The sequence below is a fragment of the Solea solea genome, chromosome 20 (genome assembly GCF_958295425.1).
Source record: "Solea solea chromosome 20, fSolSol10.1, whole genome shotgun sequence".
Lineage (NCBI taxonomy): Eukaryota > Metazoa > Chordata > Actinopteri > Pleuronectiformes > Soleidae > Solea > Solea solea.
Window position 1 is genome coordinate 13,119,791 of NC_081153.1, and position 22,404 is coordinate 13,142,194.

General features: G+C 38.8%; 3 protein-coding genes, 1 long non-coding RNA gene and 1 pseudogene across 4 annotated transcripts; 2 read left to right on the forward strand and 3 right to left on the reverse strand.

Moving 5' to 3' along the window:
• Nucleotides 1-187: 187 nt before the first annotated feature.
• On the reverse strand, nt 188-6,870 carry LOC131447865 (4-galactosyl-N-acetylglucosaminide 3-alpha-L-fucosyltransferase 9-like; annotated as a pseudogene).
• On the forward strand, nt 5,028-8,697 carry LOC131447538 (4-galactosyl-N-acetylglucosaminide 3-alpha-L-fucosyltransferase 9-like). Its single transcript, XM_058619379.1, has 2 exons — nt 5,028-5,260; nt 7,198-8,697. The coding sequence occupies exon 2, from the start codon at nt 7,205-7,207 to the stop codon at nt 8,297-8,299; it is 1,095 nt and encodes a 364-aa protein (XP_058475362.1). The 5' UTR covers nt 5,028-5,260; nt 7,198-7,204; the 3' UTR covers nt 8,300-8,697.
• Nucleotides 8,698-9,184: 487 nt separating this feature from the next.
• LOC131447540 (uncharacterized) lies at nt 9,185-19,305 on the reverse strand. The gene is made up of 3 exons (XR_009234051.1): nt 19,239-19,305; nt 10,100-10,217; nt 9,185-9,863 (listed from the first exon to the last, which is right to left on the reverse strand). It is a non-coding gene; the product is annotated as an uncharacterized LOC131447540 (long non-coding RNA).
• Nucleotides 11,467-14,497, forward strand: LOC131447539 (4-galactosyl-N-acetylglucosaminide 3-alpha-L-fucosyltransferase 9-like). The gene is made up of 2 exons (XM_058619380.1): nt 11,467-11,536; nt 13,378-14,497. The coding sequence occupies exon 2, from the start codon at nt 13,378-13,380 to the stop codon at nt 14,452-14,454; it is 1,077 nt and encodes a 358-aa protein (XP_058475363.1). The 5' UTR covers nt 11,467-11,536; the 3' UTR covers nt 14,455-14,497.
• Nucleotides 19,306-21,039: 1,734 nt separating the features above from the next.
• On the reverse strand, nt 21,040-22,297 carry LOC131447867 (4-galactosyl-N-acetylglucosaminide 3-alpha-L-fucosyltransferase 9-like). Its single transcript, XM_058619949.1, has one exon. It carries the CDS (start codon nt 22,295-22,297, stop codon nt 21,323-21,325), a length of 975 nt encoding a protein of 324 aa, XP_058475932.1. The 3' UTR covers nt 21,040-21,322.
• Between the last annotated feature and the right edge of the window lie 107 nt (nt 22,298-22,404).

Genomic DNA, 22,404 nt, shown 5'->3' on the forward strand with positions numbered 1-22,404 from the left:
TATATATATATACACATATACATATATATGTATATATACATATACATATATATATATATACATATATATACATAAAATGACTTGACATTATTTTATATATTATATATATAGCTATTTGTTTTTGATCATGTGTTTGGCAATTTTGAGCTTGATCTAAATTGAGCTTTAGTTTGATGGTGCAAACAAAACTATGAACAGGAAATACAGCAAGAAGATACACAATGTAAAAATGCACATTTAAAGAGGGCAGAGTGAATGTTGCAGGTATTGTGAAACATAGCATGAATGAAAAGATTTCCATCGATAATCCTCAACTCTTTCCTTTTTTAAAAAATAACATAACATGAACTCCAACACACCAATCCACGTCATTTTACTGAGCACATATCAAGAACAGTTAACCTCTTTGGAATAAAGTAAGAAACATGCTGATCTGCTTATTTCAGAAGAAGTGAGCAGAAGAACGCCACACAACTACATTTAGGGGAGCCACTGATGCTGATAAACAGGAGAGCGTCAGACAGATGTAGAACTCAGTGTTAACACACTCTGCCAGTGATTTTGCATTAGGTAAATCATTGACGTGAATGAAGGAGCCATTGGGAAGGAAATGCTTGTAGTTTTCTCTTGGTGAACCCAGAACGACAGGGACTGTCCCTGCTGCGAGGGGCCCATTCACCTTTTCTGTCATGTAATCTTTGAAGAGTGAGTTTTCAAACGAGAGGTAAAACTTACAACTACTGATGGTTGGGTAATAGTCTTCAAAGCTCAACCGGTGCCCAGTATAAGCAGATCCAAAGAGATCAACCTTTATATGTTTAGAAAGTTCACGGTAATATGTATCTCTTGTACTTGTTCCAGTGCTCGCAGCATTGTTACTGACAATCCAACACACCAGTTTGTCTTTCTTGGGCAGAACAAAGTCTTCCCTCATCTCTTCTTTCCTGATAGTCACCTCATCCCTCATCACAATGTCGGCGTCTCGTCTGTAGCTCAGTGTTAAATTGAACAGGTTTTTCTTTGCTGTGTTCCTTGGAGATTCCTCAGTAAGCCAAATCCAAATGATGGGCGTGGATCAAGAAGGATGTTTTTGAAATTCCAATCAATATGTTTGTGGTAGAAAATGACTCTTTCTGCTTTGCTGTACATGGATCTATCATCAGTCAGTATGCAGCTATCAATGTTGAAGTAGGTTGAGCAGTTTTTGAAATCAAACCTAAAACCAAAAGGACAGAGCAACAGCAGGACGATGTGCCTTCAGAGGTTTCTTCGTCAGCTACTGTAGACGTAGATGGACACAAAGGAGGTGGTGGCTCAAAAAAAAAAATAAAGAATGCAATCACAGTGCAGGCAAGGCCAACTAAAGCTAATTTTGCCAGACGTAGAGTTTTATGGAAACAGGCCATGATCTGTGGAAACAAAAAAGGAAACAACATGATCTCATAACAACATCATGACCATCATGACTGAATGTTCTTCCAATTGTTCTCTGGGGTCAAAAATGTCTGTTTATAAAGCATAAAGTATAAATGATCACCCACCTCTTTATTCAAACTCATCGACATTCATTTCCAAAACATAGTTAAAACCGTTACACAATAAAATAAAACTCTTTTTTTTTCTTTTATTCTTCATATTGTGAAATTCCCACTCCTGTTTGTCCTTCAGTTAAAATCATCACATCTTGCAGAATAGCTCTTTGTTTTCACAACTTCATAAAATAATCCTATTTTTAAAAATTGCTGTAAATTTGTATATTAGACCTCAACATTTGCACAATGTAGGATAATGTATGAACAAACATTTTTGGCATTGTCTATAGCTATAGTTTAGCTATGGACACGTGGCCTTGCTTAATTAGTGTGACACTTTTTAATTAGGATTCTTCAGCCTGGACAAACTAATGAAAAACTCCAGGTGTGTGGTGTGATTACCTGTCTTGGATGCAATTAAGCAGAGTAACAGTAACAGTTATTTTATTAAACTTTAGGTTTGTCCACACATTTCAGAACTCACAGTACGCATTGTTATAGTGTTGAAAACAATGTAGTGGAATATACTATAGGTGATCAGCTTGTTTGTTTATGGGCTGACGTACTGACGTACTGGTAAAGCCATATAACAAGTGAAAATATATTTCATAGGCGTCGACAGCTACTATTCCGCTAAGTCCTTGTTTACTACGGCCCTTAGTACGTCACTTCCGGCACCACAGTCCTCCGAAAAATCCTCAACCTCAACTTACTTAAGTGCTGGTCAAGTTCGAACACGAGACAAAAGGTTCTCCTCCTGTTACCCCGCAGTTTTTATGATCAGTGTTTTAATTCAGCAATAGTTCTGTCTCTGGTTGTCATCTGTTCATCCATTAGAGGCCAACAGGACATGACCTGGCTGCTGTTTAAGTGTGCAGCCTTCTTCCCAAGGATGGCGAGGGATCCAATTTCACTGAGGCTGGAGGGGAAAAAAAAAAAATGTTTGCAGGCTCTGACTCTGCACTGGGACTTTGAATACACTTGCATATGTGCATATGTGTGTGTGTGTGTGCTTATTCTTTGGTTCCTGCGCTGAAGTGTTTAATAGTTAATAAGAGCCTTGTTTACTTGGCAGATGTGCTGCCCACTCAGCAGATGCTGCTACAAATGCTGAGAGATACAACTTAGGGAATAGACATTGTCACACTGTTAACGCAAAAAAAGACACAATATATCTGTGTGAATACAGAACCATGTAGAGTGTTGTCTTCTCAAACTGAGAGGGGAAACATGGTGGAAGGATGACGAGTGTGTGCCCACTCGACAGCCCGTATATATATATAAATGGACATGGTTATAAGGTTTGAGAGGTGAAGGAATTTGCCTTTTCAAAGATTCAATTGCAGTTTTCATCCGTGTGCACTGTGCAGGTTAAAAATATCTACATCATTCAGTGTGCTGACATCCTTTTAAATTGTCTACTGAACAGGACGTAGGGAAGTTAAGCTGATATACAGTAGTTGATCTTTAAATAACACCATTGAAATAGATTTCACAAACGGATCTGGGTACAGGGTGGAGGTTCAAACTGGAGCATGGGCTCCTACTGTTTAAAGAGGGAAAGAATGAATTGATTTTATAAGTGGTTGTCTTTTTCTGTGCACATATAGTGTGTTCCCACCCGGCTCTACTCGTCCTCTTCTTTGATCCCTGTGACTGTCCTTTGGCTGCATGGCAGGCAAAACACGCAAAAACATGCTCTGGCTGGTTTGGCAGTGCATGATCGGCAAAAATAAAGCAAGGCTTGTGTCTAAAGTCAGCTGGGCAGGAGTTGAGGTCCTGACACCTTCTAAAAAAGTCAACTTCAATTAGCATATGATAACATCTAATTGTGTTGATGTTACAGTTCTCGCTGTTTTACAGGTTATTCATGATCTCCTGGATGATTAGACCAGTCTTGTATAAAGTACTTGAAAGCGATACCGAGCAAAAGTACAAGTATCTTACCAGAAGATGACTTTGGTAGAAGTTAAAGTCCCCTTTATCAAAAGATAGAAAATGTACTTAAGTATTAGAAGTAAAAGTAAAAGTATTTAAACACAGTGAGCAATTCCAATTTTGAATATGACATTTACTGTGGCTTCTTAACAATAAAAGCATAATAGGCACAGGCGAATATTGTATTTTTGAAACTTTTTGAACTTTAACTAGCGACAACAAACAGGCATTATGTCACCAACTCAAGGTTTATTTTGGAGTAACGAGTAACGAGGATGGTTAAGGGAAATTTAAAGTTCACACATTATTTAGGAAATGTAGTGGAGTAAAAGTAAAAGCTGTCAGAAATATAAATAACAGGGTCAAGTACAGATACGTGAAAATTCTACTTAAGTACAGTAACAAAGTATTTGTACTCCGTTACATTACAACACTGGATTAGACTTATATGATTTCATGAAGACTGATGTTTGTATATTATCAAAGGTCGTTTACATTGTTTTTATTATTGTTGACACCTCAGTGAAAAAAACCAATTATGTGTCATCCCATAGAGAACAGTTGAAGCTGAGCTTCAAGTGGTCTTAAAGCGAAGGCTGCTACGGTAATACTCAAACTAGTGACACAAGGTTAGTACTGAAATGTAAATACAACACAATACATATTTGACGACATGTGATTGTATGGTGTTGATATTGTAATAATCTATTCAGAGTACTTAACTTGTATTTGCTTGAAAATAAACCTATTGAACATAAAACACGTATGTGAAATTTATCACTTGTGGAAATTATTTTAAATGCAACAAGACCATATAATCAAAATAGCCAAGACATACTACATGCAGTTGCGCTATTAATCCACCGGGTGGCACTATAACATTATCATTAAGGCAGGCACATCAGTTTTGGTGAAATTCACAATACAGGTCATTTCTAACTCTGTTATATACACAACATATACTGTATACAACATATAAAAATAATGTTAGAACAATAACATACCATAACACACACAGAAACTTTAGTCTAGTGCGTCATCAGTTGTCAGTGTTACTACTTTGTTTATTTAAGAGAGAGCACTATGTGTAATATTACATCAGGTAAAGTGTACATAACACATTAGTAAACTAGTTCAATCTTCATACGTTATAAAAAAAATGATCAAACTTCATGATTTAAATTTTTTTTTGACTATTTTGTCAACTTTACAACAAGAAGAGGTAACACTTTAAACGTTGTTAAAACGAAAGCAGTTGACTAAAAGGACATGGCCTCAATAAAGATTAATAAAAGGAAACACCAGTTGCTCTTGATTGCACCTGTTGCATTTACCTTTAATTCATTGATTCTAGCTTTTCCAACTCGCTCAGGTTAAATGCTAAGGGCCGACGAATAAATAACTAACACCTTATTTTGTCGTAATAACTTTTTAACTACAGTATAAACGCATGAGTAGTTTGTGTTGCAGTACCACGAGTGGCCACTAGAAGAAAATGTCTTCAAGGCAGAGGGGGCGGGGCTCTATAATACGTCCATAGTGTGACGCTTCATTCTTGTGATTGAGTTGACTTCCTGATTCACCCGAACAACACGGATGTGTTGGTGAGGAGTAGGTTAACCGATCCATTTAATCTGATTCCACCACGAATTCTACGGCAAATATCACGCAGTTTCACTGTTCCTCAGATGTGTGTGTGTGTCTGAGTTATACCACTTTCCTCTTCTTCAAAGTTTTGCTCAGGTAACAGAAGTCCACCAGAACACCCGAGAGGCACATTTTATACAACGGTGAGACAATAATTCACTTTTTTTAAAAGTTAAATCATGGTTTGAATGACTCTATGCAGGCATGAGAGTAAAGGATTTCATTTGCAGTAAAGCCACGTTTGAAGTAGTCCTCAATATACTCGCAATCCATGTCTGTGTCAGTCTCCCCACACCACACATGAGCTGCTATTGAACTGCTGACTTTGTATCTCATAATTATGACTTTTTATCTCATAATTTTGACTTTTGATCTCATAATTATAACTTTTGATCTCATAATTTAGATTCCTTTTTTTTAATCAAGTTTTATCTCTTTTTTTTTTTTCTTGCGATAATGGGCTTCCATTCTATATGCCGCGACAAGTGTGTAGGAAAAGTGGCCAGAGTCTCCATGCCGCATTTCAGCGGCAGGCAGTAATACTGTGAAATTATCTTTGAGATAGGGAATGTTCTATTTCAGCTCAGTGAAGCACTTGAAACACTTTATTTTTATTTTCATATATAATCGTGCTTCAATTAAAGACAAGCATTTCTCTACACCCTATTCTTGTTTAAAAATCATTCACATTATATGAATGTCATGGAGAGGGATAAAAAAAAAAAAAGACCTTATGGCGTTAAAGGCGAAGCAATGAAACATTTGGGTACACATAAAAAAAAAAGAAAAGTTAGGCGCACCAGTGCAACCAATGCAAACATTTAGTATGGAGCCCTGGGTTGTGCATCTCACCTCCTATTATATGTAATTATATCTGACTCCAGATGTGATAGAAAGTTAGAATTTCTTCACATGTTCACTTCCGTGTGGCTTAGATTTTGTTACATTGCCACTTAAAAAAGATAAGTGCGACAGTGAAAATTAAATTATTATAAAACAGTGCATTTTTTTAAAAACATTTATTTTAAAACAGTGCAACAATACAGTTAATGTTAAATTGGCCCCCGGAAATCTTAACATTTTCAAATCTGGCCCTCGTTAAAAAAAAAAAAAAGTTTGGACACCCCCTGCTTTAATGAGTTGAATTATTGAATGTCTAAAACTCTGGCAGTACTTAAAGTGCTGATTGACGCTGAAGTGACACAATGTAGGATTTCAACCTTTTAAATAATGTCTAATATGTCTGTAGTATGCATCGCCTGCAGTGGCACTTATGGAACCTTTGGAGTTTGCTTTGAGAGGGACGCTTGACCGAGGGCGACCTGGTCGTCATTTTATTTATATATATATTTATATTTATATAATGTGTTTGAGCTTGCTGTTAGTCAGGAAGTGTTATTAAAGTCACCTCGTCCTCCTATTCATAAATCGAGGGATTGAATGTGCATACAATGAGCAACAGGTAACACAAGCCGGGTTGAAGACACAAGTTACGCAAACCACGGCACTGTCTGTCGTTGATTTTTCAGGGTTAGTTTTCCTTTCTAACTTATTGAAACATAAAACAGCTACTTCCTTATTAGCTGCTGGTGATTTTAGTTTACCAACTGTGGATGGACCCCGAGAGCAAATCCTACATTGTGTTGAATCTGGTTTTGCTGTAAAAAAGTTTTTTCGAACGCCAGGTCGCGCTATGTTAGATTACGTTATGTTACCGTTCAATCAATAGTTCGTCATTCAGGACATGGAACATCTAGGGAATATTTCTAAGTGTTGTTGATCCTAAAGCAGCTTAGACGCATGTGGAAGGAAATGTAACTTGGATGTACGACAGTACCAAGCCCAAACTGCCTACAACTAACAGCTTTCAGTGGCTTTGGAATTAAGTGTACGTTTGCCACTGCAGTCCTCTTGAAGTGGTCCAAACTCCTCATAATGACTATCCATTTGGTTGAATGCAGCATTAATTACACTGTAACTTCTAACAGTCCGTTGACATTAACTGTGTTTATAACCTTTGTGACATTTATACCTTGAGGAAATGTGTTGCCAGTAGTAAGGGCTTCTTCTTTCTTTGCAGATTTAGGATGGCTTCCACTCCAAGTTCTACTTTGCGACCCCTGTCCATCGTGGTCGTGCTGCTGGCTGGAGTCATCATCCTATTTACAATGTACTACAGGTCTTTTCCAGTTCCAAAATGTCACCCTGCCCCCAAACCAGCTGCTGTGCAAAAACAGTCAGTGGCCACAAATCGGCCAAAGACCAAAAAGCCTCTTGTGCTGCTGTGGTTTTGGCCTGAAAGCAAAAAGTTTGATTTGAAGGACTGTAAGAATGTTTTAGAAATGGATCACTGTGAACTCACAGATGATAGATCTTTATACTCCAAAGCTCATGCAGTTCTGATACATCACAATGATATCAAAGATGACCTGTCCAACCTTCCCACCACACCAAGACCCAAATTTCAAAGGTGGATCTGGTTGAGCATGGACACGCCCCCAAACACGCGCAAGATCGCTGGCATCGAAGCCCTTTTTAATTTAACCTCCAGCTACAGGAAGGATGCAGACATTCCTGTTCGCTGGCACCTAACTGTCAAGAAGAACCCAGGCCCAGATTTTGTTCCACCAAAGAAAGAACGAGTGCTTTGTTGGATTGTTAACAGCAATGACCTCAACACGACATCTGCGGAGCGTTACAACTACTACAACGAGGTTATAAAACACATGAAGGTGGATGTGTTTGACATCTCAGCTGACAACGTGAAGGGGGAAAACTATTTTCAAACTATTAGTACCTGCAAGTTCTTTCTTTCTTTTGAGGAATCAAATCACAGAGATTACATCACAGAAACATTCTATGGTCCGCTCGCTGTTGGAACTGTACCAATAGTTCTGGGCCCACCAAGAAAAAACTATGAGAAATTTGTCCCTGGTACTTCCTTCATACACGTAAAAGACTTTCCTGATGCTTTTGCTCTGGCTGAATTCCTCCTCAAATTGGACGACGATAAAGAGGCTTATGAAAAGTACTTTACTTGGCACCGATTCTATACTCTCAGGCGTCATTTTACTGACGAGCAGCATAAGTTTACACTTGCTGTCTGTCAGGCCTGTCGTCATATTGGCTTCAGCAATGAGTATAGAGTGGTTCGGGATCTGTACAAGTGGGTGTCCCAGTGACACTGGAGTCTGTGGTGGTCCTGCTGCAGAGAGGCTTTGACTCGTTTTGTGTATACAAACTACATTGATGCACTATTGATGTACATATTAGTATGTTTGAATAGGAAAATGCCATCAACCATTTAAATAACATTCATCATCAGCTAAGCCAATAACAGTATCAAAATGACCCAAATGTGGTCATGTGGTTTTCCACTGGACTAAACAAACAGCACAAAAACAGGTCCACAGGTTAAGTTCTGCTCTATATGTATAACAAGTTTAATGTCTGACTGTAATGAAAAATACCACCTGCTTGTTGAAGATATATTTCCCATTGGAGTTGCCATTAACAGTAATCACTTTCTCTCTTTACTGGAATAAAAATAAATAAACTATCTTACTCTTCTGGCTCTACATGTCAAGACTTGTGTACTGAGTGTATGGCAGTATATTTACAGTACAGTTTTTTTTGTTTTTTTATCACCACATACCCGAGTAACACAGAATGCTCAAAGAACGTTAGCCCATGGTTCTCCTAAGGTTAGTTGGAACCAAACCAAAGATGATTGTGTACATTCCCTCAGGGTTATGCAGAAGCCTAAGAAATGTTCAAATGTTCTCCTATAGTTGCACTGTGTTCACATTTGGTTGCATTTATTTTTAATAATACATTTTTTTTAACTAAAAGAGAACGTTCTGAGTTTTGAATGTATTTTAACCAGCTTCATTAAAATGTTTAGATATCAATTAAAAAAAGCTTTGCAGTTGCTAGATTCACCTTATTTTATTTTTATTTTTATTTTTTTACAGACAATTGTAAATATGAACCACAGAGGAATAAATGTATATCCCACTTTCTTGATTTCTATTTTTGGGTTGGTGAAATTATGAATAAATATGAATATGAAAATGAATCTTTCAAGGAGTATTTACTTACAAAAGAGTTCTTCTCTGTTCCTCAGTCAAGGCAGTTTGGATGTGGGTGGAGCTTGTATGGAGAGAATTCTGTTCCTTTATTATTTGAAAAATTGAAAAAGAAATATGAGAGAACATATTTCTTCAACTTCAATCAAAACTAATGTTTGTAAGTAAAAACATGACCATTTTGCTTGCAAATCTGTCCTCTTTGCTTGCGAGTTATAAAGTTTTGCTTGCAAATTCAACGGCACTTGATGGGGACGGGGCCTACGCTGGTGGATGAGAGAAGAGTTTCTATTGGTTGGTTTGACCTGGCTCCAGCGTCAGCTACGTCTGGAGGGGGCCGAATATCCCACTCTGTATCTTGTGCTGCTATGGGCAGAACGACTCAGACATCACTGCCAGCAAAATGCCAACGATGCTGCACAGCTGGCAGCCGTGGGTCAACAGCAGCAGCACCCGCTCCCGCTGAGGATCCATGAAGATTACGTTTGCACAGATCCAGATCCTTGTGCTACAGAGTTGTTGTTTTTTTTAATTGTGAAGAATTGTGTGTTTAAATAATGTGCTACAAATTAGATGTATTACTATGATTGTTGTTGTCATCATTTTGAGGACACAGGATAGGGCAAGATGGAGGCAGATGATCTGTTAAAGGGAGAAGCTGAAAGAAGAGCAGAACAACAACAACCATTATTCACACCTTGACTCAGGTGAAACCAACGTCCTGAAACTGTGGGGGTGGGGGCTGGTATTGTCTAACTCAATGACTTTCTTGACAGGTTTCCTGCATTTTCAGAACTGTGAAACATCTCAGTTTAACACAAGCAAGTCCAGTGTTTACATGCAGGAGGCAAATGTTGTGAGTTCATTGTGATTATTAAAGGGACACTAGCATACCTACAATCACCAGCAGTGTCTGGGTATTGGAGAGTTTTCGCTCGCCTTTCTCGGAAGCAAGTGTTCTACGCTTGTGCATCTTCCTCCTTGTGTCCAGGTGCCAAATACTCCTGAAAGACTGTCATCACATGCATTTATTTTTAGTCAGCGCATTATTTTGTTCAATTTGTAATACATTTATTTTCATCCACTAATCTCTCCCAATCCATTTGTTTCCATCAGTCTCCAAGTGACTGTATCCCCTAACTCTGAGTGAAGGTGAAAATCTGATTTTATAGATCTTAGCAACTTTGTTCCACATGTTCTGCAGATGAGAGATGACGGGGTGAGAGTGCATCTCTCTGATGTAAAACTAGTGGATAAACATGCTAGTGGAGTTAGGGGAAGACATTACATTCATTCCTGGAGAGTCTCTTTCTGCTGGGAAGGATTTTAAGCTACAGTATATGTTGGAAAGTAAATGCATAAAATTATAAAAGAACGACCCTCTGTCGTTATCGCATTCTATTTTTCTTTAGCAGCAAGTCAAAGTCCTTTTCCACTCTTTCATCTACTCTAGCATATTCAGATGCCTAAAGCTCTCTGAAAGTCATTGACTGCAAAAAAGTATGACAGTAGACAGTATGCAGTCAGTGGTAATGGTAGGGCTTCTGTCTTTTTCCCCAATTAAATTTGTGGACAAATGGCTTTAAAAGCTGGAATGGATGTTGCAGGGTCCAACAAAAGGCAGACAATATCATCCACATATGTTAAGTACTAAACTGTAAACTGTATCAAACTGTACTGCTGCCTTATGAGAAAGTCGGACAGAAAGTACAGAAGCCAACGAAGACTGTATTCTATTTTGATTTTACAAAACAATTGACATAATAATCATCCATAATGTCTCAAATATCACATTGGTCAATGTTTATACTCATTATATTGCAGTTTGCAAAATGTTGGACCCAAAAGAAAAAAAAAATCTTGAATAAATCAAAACACAAAAAAAGAAGAAGAAGAAGAAGAAAACAATCCAAACGAGGGGAAGACAAAGAGAAAAACTCAAATGCCTGAAACCCTGGGAGCAGAGAAGAACAACAAAAGAGCAGGACGAAACTTAACAAAGTGAACTGAGACAAATGCGGCAAAGACACGAGGAGGGCATGGATAATCAAACATACATGAAACTACTAAGACATAAAATTCTCCATAGACGTAAAAAAAAAACAATTGTGATAATATTTGTTTTAGTAATCAGAGGCAAAACATTTAATAGCAATTATGTGTTGTGTCCCAAAGTGTGTTCTAACTGCAATTGCCTGTCATGTAAGCAAGAATGCGACTGGGCAATCCTGTTGGATCAGGGGGGGGGAGGTCGTGTTCAGGTGTTCATATGTAACAGAAGCCTTCCAGCATAGCAAAGCGATACAGCCATCCTATATACTAGACGTCAAGGTGAGTTTAAGAGTTGTTGTTTTTCACAGTAAAATGCTAGTGTATTATTATCAAAAGAAATGTCTGCACATAGGTTTGGTAAATTTTCTGAACAAAGGTTATAGGATAATAGAATACAAGCATCAACATTGTCTGCAATCAAATATGCAGGGTGTTAAATTAAAATGATGTAATGATTCATACTACGCCATGATTTAGTGTCAGAGACTCTCTGTGATTAAAACTCACAAAGATCACATATGGAATGTCTGTTACCACAAAAGATTATAAAAGTCTACAGAAAATATTTCCTTTTGCCAAATAACTGTAACATGCTTCCTCTTAAGCTTGAGTAACCATGGTGATCGTTCTCAGACTAACTGGCTTTGCAACATTGTTATGGCGTATTTCCACCGGCTCTACTTGCCTCCCCTCGCCTCCCCACAGCATGACTGGCCAGAGTGCCGTCACAGGAAGAGACGTCCGACACACAAATCGAGCTGAACAGTGCCGAACTGTAGATAAGTTAAAACTACTTAACAATCCTAAAAACGTGGGTTAATCTCCAACAACTACCTGGAGTCTGGTGTAAAGTCACTAGTCACTCGTTTGTGTGTGTGTGTGTGTAGTGTATAAAATCACCGCAGTTTCCCCCAGCCGTGCAGTGATGACTCCGCCCATGTTAAGTAGGTACTTTTTATTGTAGTGGAGATGCAACCTAGACCGTGCCATGGTGCGGCGAGTAGAGCAGTTGGAAATACGCCATTATTGCCCAACTAACAACGTATGGGTACATCATCGATAACATGCCCCAATTATTTATTGAACTTCATTTATTTACTTTATTTCAAGTTTGTTCAACTCAAATTTGAAATACAACATGTTTTAAGCTAAGCTAAATTACAAGATCTGTGAGACAAAACAAAAGTCCAAGTTTCTACGGTTGGCCACATAATCTGCAGTGATTTTGGTTCTGACTCGTGTCAAATTAGTTATCTACTCTTCTTGAGAAACCCAGTGTTACTCACAAGTAGTCCACAGGAGGCAGGTTAATGTTTACGTCGATTTATTTGAAGACAAAAACCAAAGTCTGGTCTAGTACCAGCATAATGCAGTCCAAAATCTGAACACGTTGTACTTGCTATCTTGGTGCACACACTGCTAACCACTTGTATAACGCAGTTATACACATACACGCACGCATGGTCAAAAAATGATATCCATCCACGCTTGCAGATTCCTCCATGACCTAACACATGGTTGTCTTACTGCACAACAACAAGCTCCAACACAATATGCTTCACTGCTTTTACCATCCAAACACAAATCAGTCTCAAAACAACCATAAACTGTCCATATAGTATTGTTTAACTGTTGCATGAACTTGAGTACATTCACAACATATTGCACGTATATATATATACTATATATATACTAAAAACACATTTAACACCAAATATTACTTTGTGAGTGGCTCTCACACCGTCGACACAGTCTGGGCTTTTGATGCGGCGCGCTTAAATACACCAGACTCCTCTGTTAAATATTGAGATTTTAGACATTTCCATGCTAAATGTTGGAGATTAACGCAAGTAATCATGATTTTTATTAAGTCTTCTTAATTGATCAACGGTTTGGTTTGATTCTTGTGTTGGACGTCTTCCTCATGTTCCTTCCAGTGACGGCACTGATTAGCCCAGGTACCAGGTATTGCTAATGAAAAAGCAAAAAAACAAACAAACATGCTGTGCCAAGGCGAGTCGAGTTGTGCCGGGACCATGTAGTGGAAAAGCGGCATAATGTCATCAAGGCATGATGTTGCAGTCAAAAAGTTCACAATGTTTTCTGTTTTGTCTCCACAGATGACAGCCTTCAGAAAAACTCTGTATATGGCAATGGCAATTGCTTGCCTTGCCTGCTCTGTTATTGCATTCTTGTTTTTTTTTGAGCCATCACCTCCTTTGTGTCCATCTACATCTACATTAGCTTATGAATTAAACGCTGACGGCACTGAAAAGCCCATCGTCCTGCTGTGGTTCTGGCCTCTTGGTGTGAGGTTTGATTTCAAAATCTGCTCAACCTACTTCAAAATTAGTAGCTGCATACTGACTGATGATAGATCCATGTACAGCAGAGCAGAAGGAGTCATTATCTTCCACAAAGATATCGACTGGCACTTGAATAACATTCCCAAGGACCCACGTCCATCTTTTCAGAAATGGATTTGGTTCCACGTGGAATCTCCGACAAACACACTGAAGATACCAGGTTTGGAAAACCTGTTCAACTTAACACTGAGCTACAGACGAGATGCCGACATTGTGGTGAGGAATGAGGTGACTGTCAAGAAAGAAGAGATGAAGGACGTCTTTGTTCTGCCTAAGAAAGACAAACTGTTGTGTTGGATTGTCAGTAACAATGCTGCGAGCACCGGAACAAGTACAAGAGAGAAATATTACAATGAACTGTCCAAACATATAAAGATTGAACTGTTTGGTTCTGCACATACAGGGCGTCGGTTGAGCTATGAAGACTATTACCCAACCCTTGCTAGTTGTAAGTTTTACCTCTCATTTGAGAACTCGCTCCACAAGGACTACTTTGTAGAAAAGGTAAACGGGCCCCTCGTTGCAGGGTCGGTCCCTGTAGTTATGGGTCCACCAAGAGAAAACTATGAGCAGTTTATTCCCAATGGCTCCTTCATTCACATCAATGATTTCCCTGACGCAAAATCACTGGCAGAGTTTCTACAGCAGCTGGACAAGGATGATAAAGCATACATGGGTTATTTTGAGTGGAGAAAGTATTATAAAGTGGTGCCTCATCTATTGTCAATACAGAATGAATTCATTCATCCCATCTGCCTCGCCTGTGACCACATTTCAAAAGACAAGGAGTACCATGTAGTTAATGACCTTTATGAGTGGTACTTTACATGAAAACTGCTGTGAAAACACTGCAAAGTTTACAGAAGAAAGCACACGTAATTAGTACATTTCGCGGCAAAATGTGATCATGTCTGCTCTTGGTGCCAGTGTCATCAGGTGCAGGACTTCAGCTGGTAATGCAAATTGATTTTATTTTTTATTTTTACATTGCTGTATTAAAAGTGATCAATGTCAGTGTGTTGTGCCTAATAAAGAGATCAATGGCGTGTGCCTAATGAAGTCATGAAGGAAAGTTGTCCTAAAAAATGTGAGCAGTGTCAATTTTTGAGTTATAAACCTGAATGTCCCCCAATTGGGGGACCCAGAGAAGCGCTCAGTTAATAATAATGGATTAATGCACGAAACATTAAATATTATAGTGATGTTGCGCATCAAATTAAACAGAATATGGGCTACAAGATTAATTTAAATGTGACAAACACAGCTCAAATATATGGAGCCCTTCTGGTGACATGGGTGGAAAAAAAATATTCCGTGGCCCCGACTTGTTTAATGCATGGGAACGAGATCCTATTCCGTGGCCACGACTTGCTTAAATGCGTGGGAACGAGATGATTATTAGGTGGCCACGAAATTGTTAGTCATTTCATCAGTGAGACTGTTGACTTTCTGGCATCAGTAGCTTCAGCCGCAAACATGGACAAGTTTGATCTGATTTCGTTTTATTTTAATCTAGGGATGAATTTTAATGATATCCTTAAGCATAGGCGCCGATCCCGTGGGTGCTCCACTAAAAAAGTTGAGCACCCACCGGGGGATAGTCATCAAAAAAAATAAAAAATAAAAAACAAACTAAAAAATAAATAAATAAATAAAACTGCATCTTTAAAACATATACAGCAGAAAATACAGAAATACAGCTCTGTGGGTGAGCATAGTCACATCCCATCGTTGTGTGGGCATGATATGCGCATCAGTGCTTGTATAGCCGGTTCAGTGTCACAGCACCGTGGACAGCGCTGTTTGTGTGTGTGTGTGTGTGTGTGTACAGGTGCAGCGCGATCGATAGACAGAGACCGTGTCACTCAGTTTAGGGGTGGGCGATATGACCTAAAATTAATATCACAGTATTTTTCATCTTTTGAACGGTGACGGTATAATATCACGGTATTACTTTTTTGGTAGGTTTTGGGAGGAGTACATATTTTTTAATAATATTCTAATCTGATATTTGTAGTTTTTTTTCCTTTCTGATCCGGTCCCCAGAGGAATCACGGCTAAACAATACTAACAACGAACAATACAATACTAATGTGGTGGCCTTAAATTTGTTTTTGTTTTCTTTTTTTAATACAAACAGAAAAGGACTTGACAAATTTTCTGAATATGAAATGTTAGGTTTACATAGTGTAACTTACCAATAGCGTTGTGCAGTCTGTGTCCAAAACATGCGAGTCTCGTATATTTATTAATTTCCAGAGCGCGCACCATGTTTGCACCGCTGTCAGTTGTCATGCACATCAGACGCGCTTCATCCAAGCACCAGTCAGAAAGTGCATCCTTCAGGCCTAACGCAATTATTGCTCCGGTGTGGTCTTCGGGGAAGAAGGCGGTCTGGAGGCATCTGCTGCGCAACTTCCAGTCATTGTCAATGAAGTGGATGGTGAGGCTAATGTATGGCTCAGTAGTCCGGCTGGACCATAAATCAGTAGTGGACGAGTAGGCGTCAAGGTGGCGAATTTTGTTCATTACTCTGTCCCGTACCTCCGTGTACAGCTCTGGCAAGTGCTCGTTACGCTAATTTAATGGCCACTCCCCTTTTACCACCGAATATGTTTTACTTTTTTATTTGCAACAAGATATACAGTATATAAGGACAGATATTCAGACCACTGAACGTTTGAAGAAAATGTAATGCATTATTATTTAGAATTAGGAGATTATTGGCGCTCAATTGATTTATCACGGTATTGCAAAATCCATATCATGGCGCAATGTCACACCGGTGCTGACTATGACACCGGTATACCGCCCACCCCTAACTCAGTTTAATCTTGTAAATAAAACTTTCGACCCAAATTAAATTTTCCCTCTATTGACGTAAACGACGTGAAGTGAGGAGAGAGAGAGAGAGACGGGCGGCGGCTCCTTCCCGACCCAGGACCTTCATTCTCCCTCTGACCCGCCGGAATAGAACAGCCCCCTCGGTGTTCCGAGTCCATCAAAATAGGCTATATAGCATGAATTAGAAAACAAAGAAATTCTTTGTAAAATCAGATGTTCAGAAGCAGTGAGCACGCCACCCCTATATAGCCAGAATTATATGATTTTTATCGGTGCCTATGACACCACCCCAACAATCTGGAACTTGAATCATCTCGTTCCCACGCATTTAAGCAAGACGTGGCCATGGAATAGGATCTCGTTCCCACGTGTTATTAATTCGTGGCCAGGGAATTTTTTTTTTCCACCCATGTCACCAGAGGGGCTCCGTACAAATATACGACGGAATATTAGGGCCAAATTGAGAAGAAAAAAAACACAGACTTCGAGAATGAAGTTGTTAATTAAGGAGAATAAAGTTGTTAATTAAGGAGAATAAAGTTGTTAATTAATGAGATTAAAGTTGTTAATTAAGGAGAATAAAGTTGTTAATTAATGAGATTAAAGTTGTTAATTAAGGAGAATAAAGTAGTTAATTAAGGAGAATAAAGTCATTAATTAATGAGATTAAAGTTGTTAATTAAGGAGAATAAAGTAGTTAATTAAGGAGAATAAAGTTGTTGATTAACGAGAGTAAAGTTGTTAATTAACAAGATTAAAGTTGTTAATTAACGAGAATAAAGTTGTTAATTGACAAGAATAAAGTAGTTAATTAATGAGATTAAAGTTGTTAATTAATGAGAATAAAGTTGTTAATTAACAAGAATAAAGTAGTTAATCAACTAAATCCGTTAACACACAATGCAGCCGTTAACACCAATGCCATAGGGCATTCGTTTATCATATGAATCCATATGCCATAAGGCGTTGGGGCCTCTCGGGTGTACTGCCAGCGTCGGAGACAGCGTGCTCGCCGGACCTCGACTCCTTCTGGATCCAAAATCTTAGGCTACGTTTACATGACGGTCTGAACAGTAGACGCAAAAGTGGCGTTGCGCGTACACTTTTTATTCCGCGTTTTCGGGAGGAAATCTGCATGCATACGGTGAAGTGTGTGGAATTCGATTGGGTATGCATGCCAGGCGGCTAGGTGGAGCTGTGATACACTATCACACAACACTGCCATGTATGAGCGCATGCGCAGAATCTTCCTTCCTCTCCGCGAAAAGCAAAACATGGCAACCGCTGGGAAAAAGAATTTCGTCTGGTCAGATGAAGAAGTTGTACTACTACTCCAGATTACACTGGACTACAAAACAACGAAGGCGCAACAAGGCGTGGACTGGGAGTCCTGCCAGACAAAATACACAGATATATGGTTAATAATCCGACATGTTTGTTTATTTCCCTGTATTGGCGCATGTATGTGACGTAAACACGTATGCAACGTGAGCAGATCTGAGCAGAGTTTTGCATCTTGGCAGTGTAGACGGAGACGCTACGGCGGAGCGTATTCAAGTTTTCCACTCTGGAGGGTGGTTTCAGATTTTTAAGTTTTTAAGCCCCAACAACACCATCACCATGTAAACGAAAGGCACTTCCAATAAAATATTTTGTCGCTTTTTCCCACAAGGCCTAAATTGCTCTACGGCCCTCATTTTCACATCTGCCAGAAGCTGCTGGTGGCCTTTTACCGCTCTACCATCGAGAGCATCTTAACCTACTGCATCACGGTGTGGTTCTCCCACTGCACCGAGGCGGAAAGAAAGAGGCTACAGCAAGTGGTCAAGACAGCAGAGTATCATCAGATGCCCCCTCCCTTCCCTCAGAGACATCTACTCTTCCCGCTGCCTCAGCAGAGCTGAGGCAATCACAGAAGACAGTTCCCACCCCGCACATCACCTCTTTGACCTGTTACCCTCTGGCAGACGCTACTGGTCCATCAAAACTAGAACAGACTCAGAAACAGCTTTTACCCACAAGCCATCACTGCACTGAACACAAACAAACACTGACACACACACACACACACACACACACACACACTGACTGACAGGCACACACACCAACCAAGGACATTGTGCATATACTGTAACAACACTGTACATACTACCTATTTATCTATTTTATATCCTTTGCACTGAACATTGTTCCTTTGCACTGAACATTGTTCCTTTTTTTATTACCTGTACTTTTTTACGTACTTGACACTTGGTTGCTGCTATAATTTCGTTGTATATGTCCAATGACAATTAAAGGTTTTTGATTTCTGATTTTAACAACTCTCCTCTTCTAAAACAACAGGTTAGAATATTACGACTCTTAATTTACAAGAATAATCTTGTTAATTAACAACTTTATTCTTGTTAATTAATGACTTTAATCTTCTTAATTAACAACTTTAATCTTGTAAATTAAGACTTAATTCTCGAAGTCTGTGATTTTTTCTTTACTCAATGTGGCCCTAATACTCCGTCGTACAAATAACAACTAAATGAATTACTACATATCAAACCCGGAAAACATATTTCTGGAACTAATGTTACAACACTTTATTCAGAACACATAACGTTCAGCTAAAAACATAGCATTCAGCTAAAGCAGAGACTCTGAGACACGGATGATGGATAAACGGCAAAGCACTCTGCAGTAAAGCACCACAGAGATAAAAGCCAAAGAATAAAGACAACAGAAATCGCTTCGTCGAACGACTGGTGTAAACTTGCTCTTACCTCTGACTTTTCTCTGTCAAAAGTTGATATTACGGCGAAAACAACGGCTGGAAGGACGGACTTCCTGTGTTACACTCAAATCATGCCGGGTGTCCATGTCCATGTCATATGCCGGCGTTCTGCGGATTCTGATTGGCTGTAGCGTCATTCTATTGGCTCTAATGATCCTCGACCAACCCCTTGCGGAGATACAGGCCTCCGTACTGAGACACAGCTCAGTCCTGCCATCTTGTGTTCGATTTTGGAATTGCAAATATATCGAAGTCTAATTGAAACTTTGAAACCAAGCCATCAACTGTTATATTGAACACTAATAGTGATAGAAAAATTAAATGCGTAGCACCAGTTATACATTTACAGATATTTACACATCTTAGCAAATCTCACACATGTTCCCTTTACTATGACACCCACAGTATTCAAATAAACCTTGAGACCTTTGCAGAGATATACTCATTTCATTATGAGTGTGCAATTTTTCAGCAGAGACCTACAAAATAGGCCTTGGGCTTAAAGCAGGGGTGTCAAACTCAAATGACCTGGGGGCCAATGAGTGTCTTACCTGGTCAACAGGGGACCAGTCTATAGGAAAAAAATCGCTTTTAAGATATTCATGATGACATTTTACAGCATTCCAAAGCAAAAGTGCTTGTTTTGATATGGAATGAAAATAAATAATAATAATAAAAGCATATATATGACGCAAAATAAATGTATTACTGTCAAAAACAGAGAAATCAATCATAATAAAATTAAGTAAATAATGATGCTGACAACTATCATTAAAACACCAACCAAAAAAATAAATAATAATAATTGTTCAGCTGCAGCTCGACTGTGGGAGTTTTATTTGTGTTTTTGTGGATGAAAGACTGTAGCCATGTGGCTACATAGAAGCTTTCGGATGTGATGCTTCATGATGCTTCTTGGAACTGAATAGAATCTCTGACCTGATGGTTGTAATTGTATCGAATGGTGAGACCAGTGACGATGCACAGCCCTACGCCACTGACACCACTTATTAATATTATTATTATTATTATTATTATTATTATTATTATTAATAATAATAATAATACTAATAATAATAATAATAATAATAATAATAATAATTACCCTCAAATGACACTGCTCTCAACTTTCCTTCATGACTTCATTAAGCACACATCACTGATCTCTTTATTAGGCACATCACACTGACATTGATCTCTTCCAATACAGCAATGTAAAAAAAAAAAAATCCATTACCAGCTGAAGTCCTGCACCTGACGACATTGGCACCAAGAAGCAGACACAATGACAATGTTGCCACGTTATGTACTCGTTACATGTGCTTTCTTCTGTAAACATTGCAGTGGACACAGTGTGTATGATAGGTGCAGTATATCCAATATTGCAGTGTTTTCACAGCAGTTTTCATGTAAAGTACCACTCATTAAGGTTATTAACTACATGGTACTCCTTGGATCTAACAGGATACAGGAGGATTTAATGTGAAATGTTTCTTTAAGTTTACAAAAGGTGCCTGGAGCTAATGTTCAAATTAATTATAAAAAAAAAGATTTCCCAAGAACCCCATCAAATAATGCAAATGATGGACAGGCAAAGCTTTTATTTTAGGAAACAGGAAGTGATCTTAATATCATACTTTCACTTCTATCACTTTTTTTATTTATTAAAATAGCGGTTGCACAACATGCACACATTTCATCTGTCATCTCAAAGTATGGGAAAGTTAATACAGCTTAATCAGATTTATATTTACAAAAGATTGAAATTTATGAATTAAAAAAAAAAACCAAAACCATCACTCATAAAAACAATGTGTATTTTCTCCTCAGAACTGTCACTGATGCTGATAAGGCACTGCACCACCATCACCCTGAATCAGGTGACAGTTCTGAGGAAGGCAGAAGATACACACCCAAACTGGTAAACAAGGTAAAGGAAAACTTATTGTTGTCTAAAAAACGTACCAATAAACTAGGTCCAATTAAGAGTTTTCAATCGACAACCAAGAACCCTGAGATATTCAGTGTCTTCACTGCCTAATAACTTCTAACAAAATGATGTCACAGCAGTTTTCATGTAAAGTACCACTCATAAAGGTCATTAACTACATGGTACTCCTTGTCTTTTGAAATGTGGTCACAGGCGAGGCAGATGGGATGAATGAATTCATTCTGCATTGACAAAAGATGAGGCACCACTTTATAATACTTTCTCCACTCAAAATAACCCATGTATGCTTTATCATCCTTGTCCAGCTGCTGTAGAAACTCTGCCAGTGATTTTGCGTCAGGGAAATCATTGATGTGAATGAAGGAGCCATTGGGAATAAACTGCTCATAGTTTTCTCTTGGTGGACCCATAACTACAGGGACCGACCCTGCAACGAGGGGCCCGTTTACCTTTTCTACAAAGTAGTCCTTGTGGAGCGAGTTCTCAAATGAGAGGTAAAACTTACAACTAGCAAGGGTTGGGTAATAGTCTTCATAGCTCAACCGACGCCCTGTATGTGCAGAACCAAACAGTTCAATCTTTATATGTTTGGACAGTTCATTGTAATATTTCTCTCTTGTGCTTGTTCCAGTGCTCGCAACATTGTTACTGACAATCCAACACAACAGTTTGTCTTTCTTAGGCAGAACAAAGACGTCCTTCATCTCTTCTTTCTTGACAGTCACCTCATTCCTCACCACAATGTCGGCGTCTCGTCTGTAGCTCAGTGTTAAGTTGAACAGGTTTTCCAAACCTGGTATCTTCAGTGTGTTCGTCGGAGATTCCACGTGGAACCAAATCCATTTCTGAAAAGATGGACGTGGGTCCTTGGGAATGTTATTCAAGTGCCAGTCGATATCTCTATGGAAGATAATGACTCCTTCTGCTCTGCTGTACATGGATCTATCATCAGTCAGTATGCAGCTACTAATGTTGAAGTAGGTTGAGCAGATTTTGAAATCAAACCTCACACCAAGAGGCCAGAACCACAGCAGGACGATGGGCTTTTCAGTGGGAACTGTACCTTCAGAGGTTAGTTCATCAGCCAATGTAGACATGGATGCACAAAAAGGAGACTGTGGCTCAAAATATAGAAATAAGGCAATAAACGTGAAGACAAGGCAAGCAATTGCCATAAACAGAGTTTTTCTGAAGGCTGTCATCT

Excerpts from the sequence above, each read along its gene's own strand:
- LOC131447538 (XM_058619379.1), top strand. The coding sequence starts at position 7,205 with ATGGCTTCCACTCCAAGTTCTACTTTGCGACCCCTGTCCATCGTGGTC.
- LOC131447539 (XM_058619380.1), top strand. The coding sequence starts at position 13,378 with ATGACAGCCTTCAGAAAAACTCTGTATATGGCAATGGCAATTGCTTGC.
- LOC131447867 (XM_058619949.1), bottom strand. The coding sequence starts at position 22,297 with ATGTCTACATTGGCTGATGAACTAACCTCTGAAGGTACAGTTCCCACT.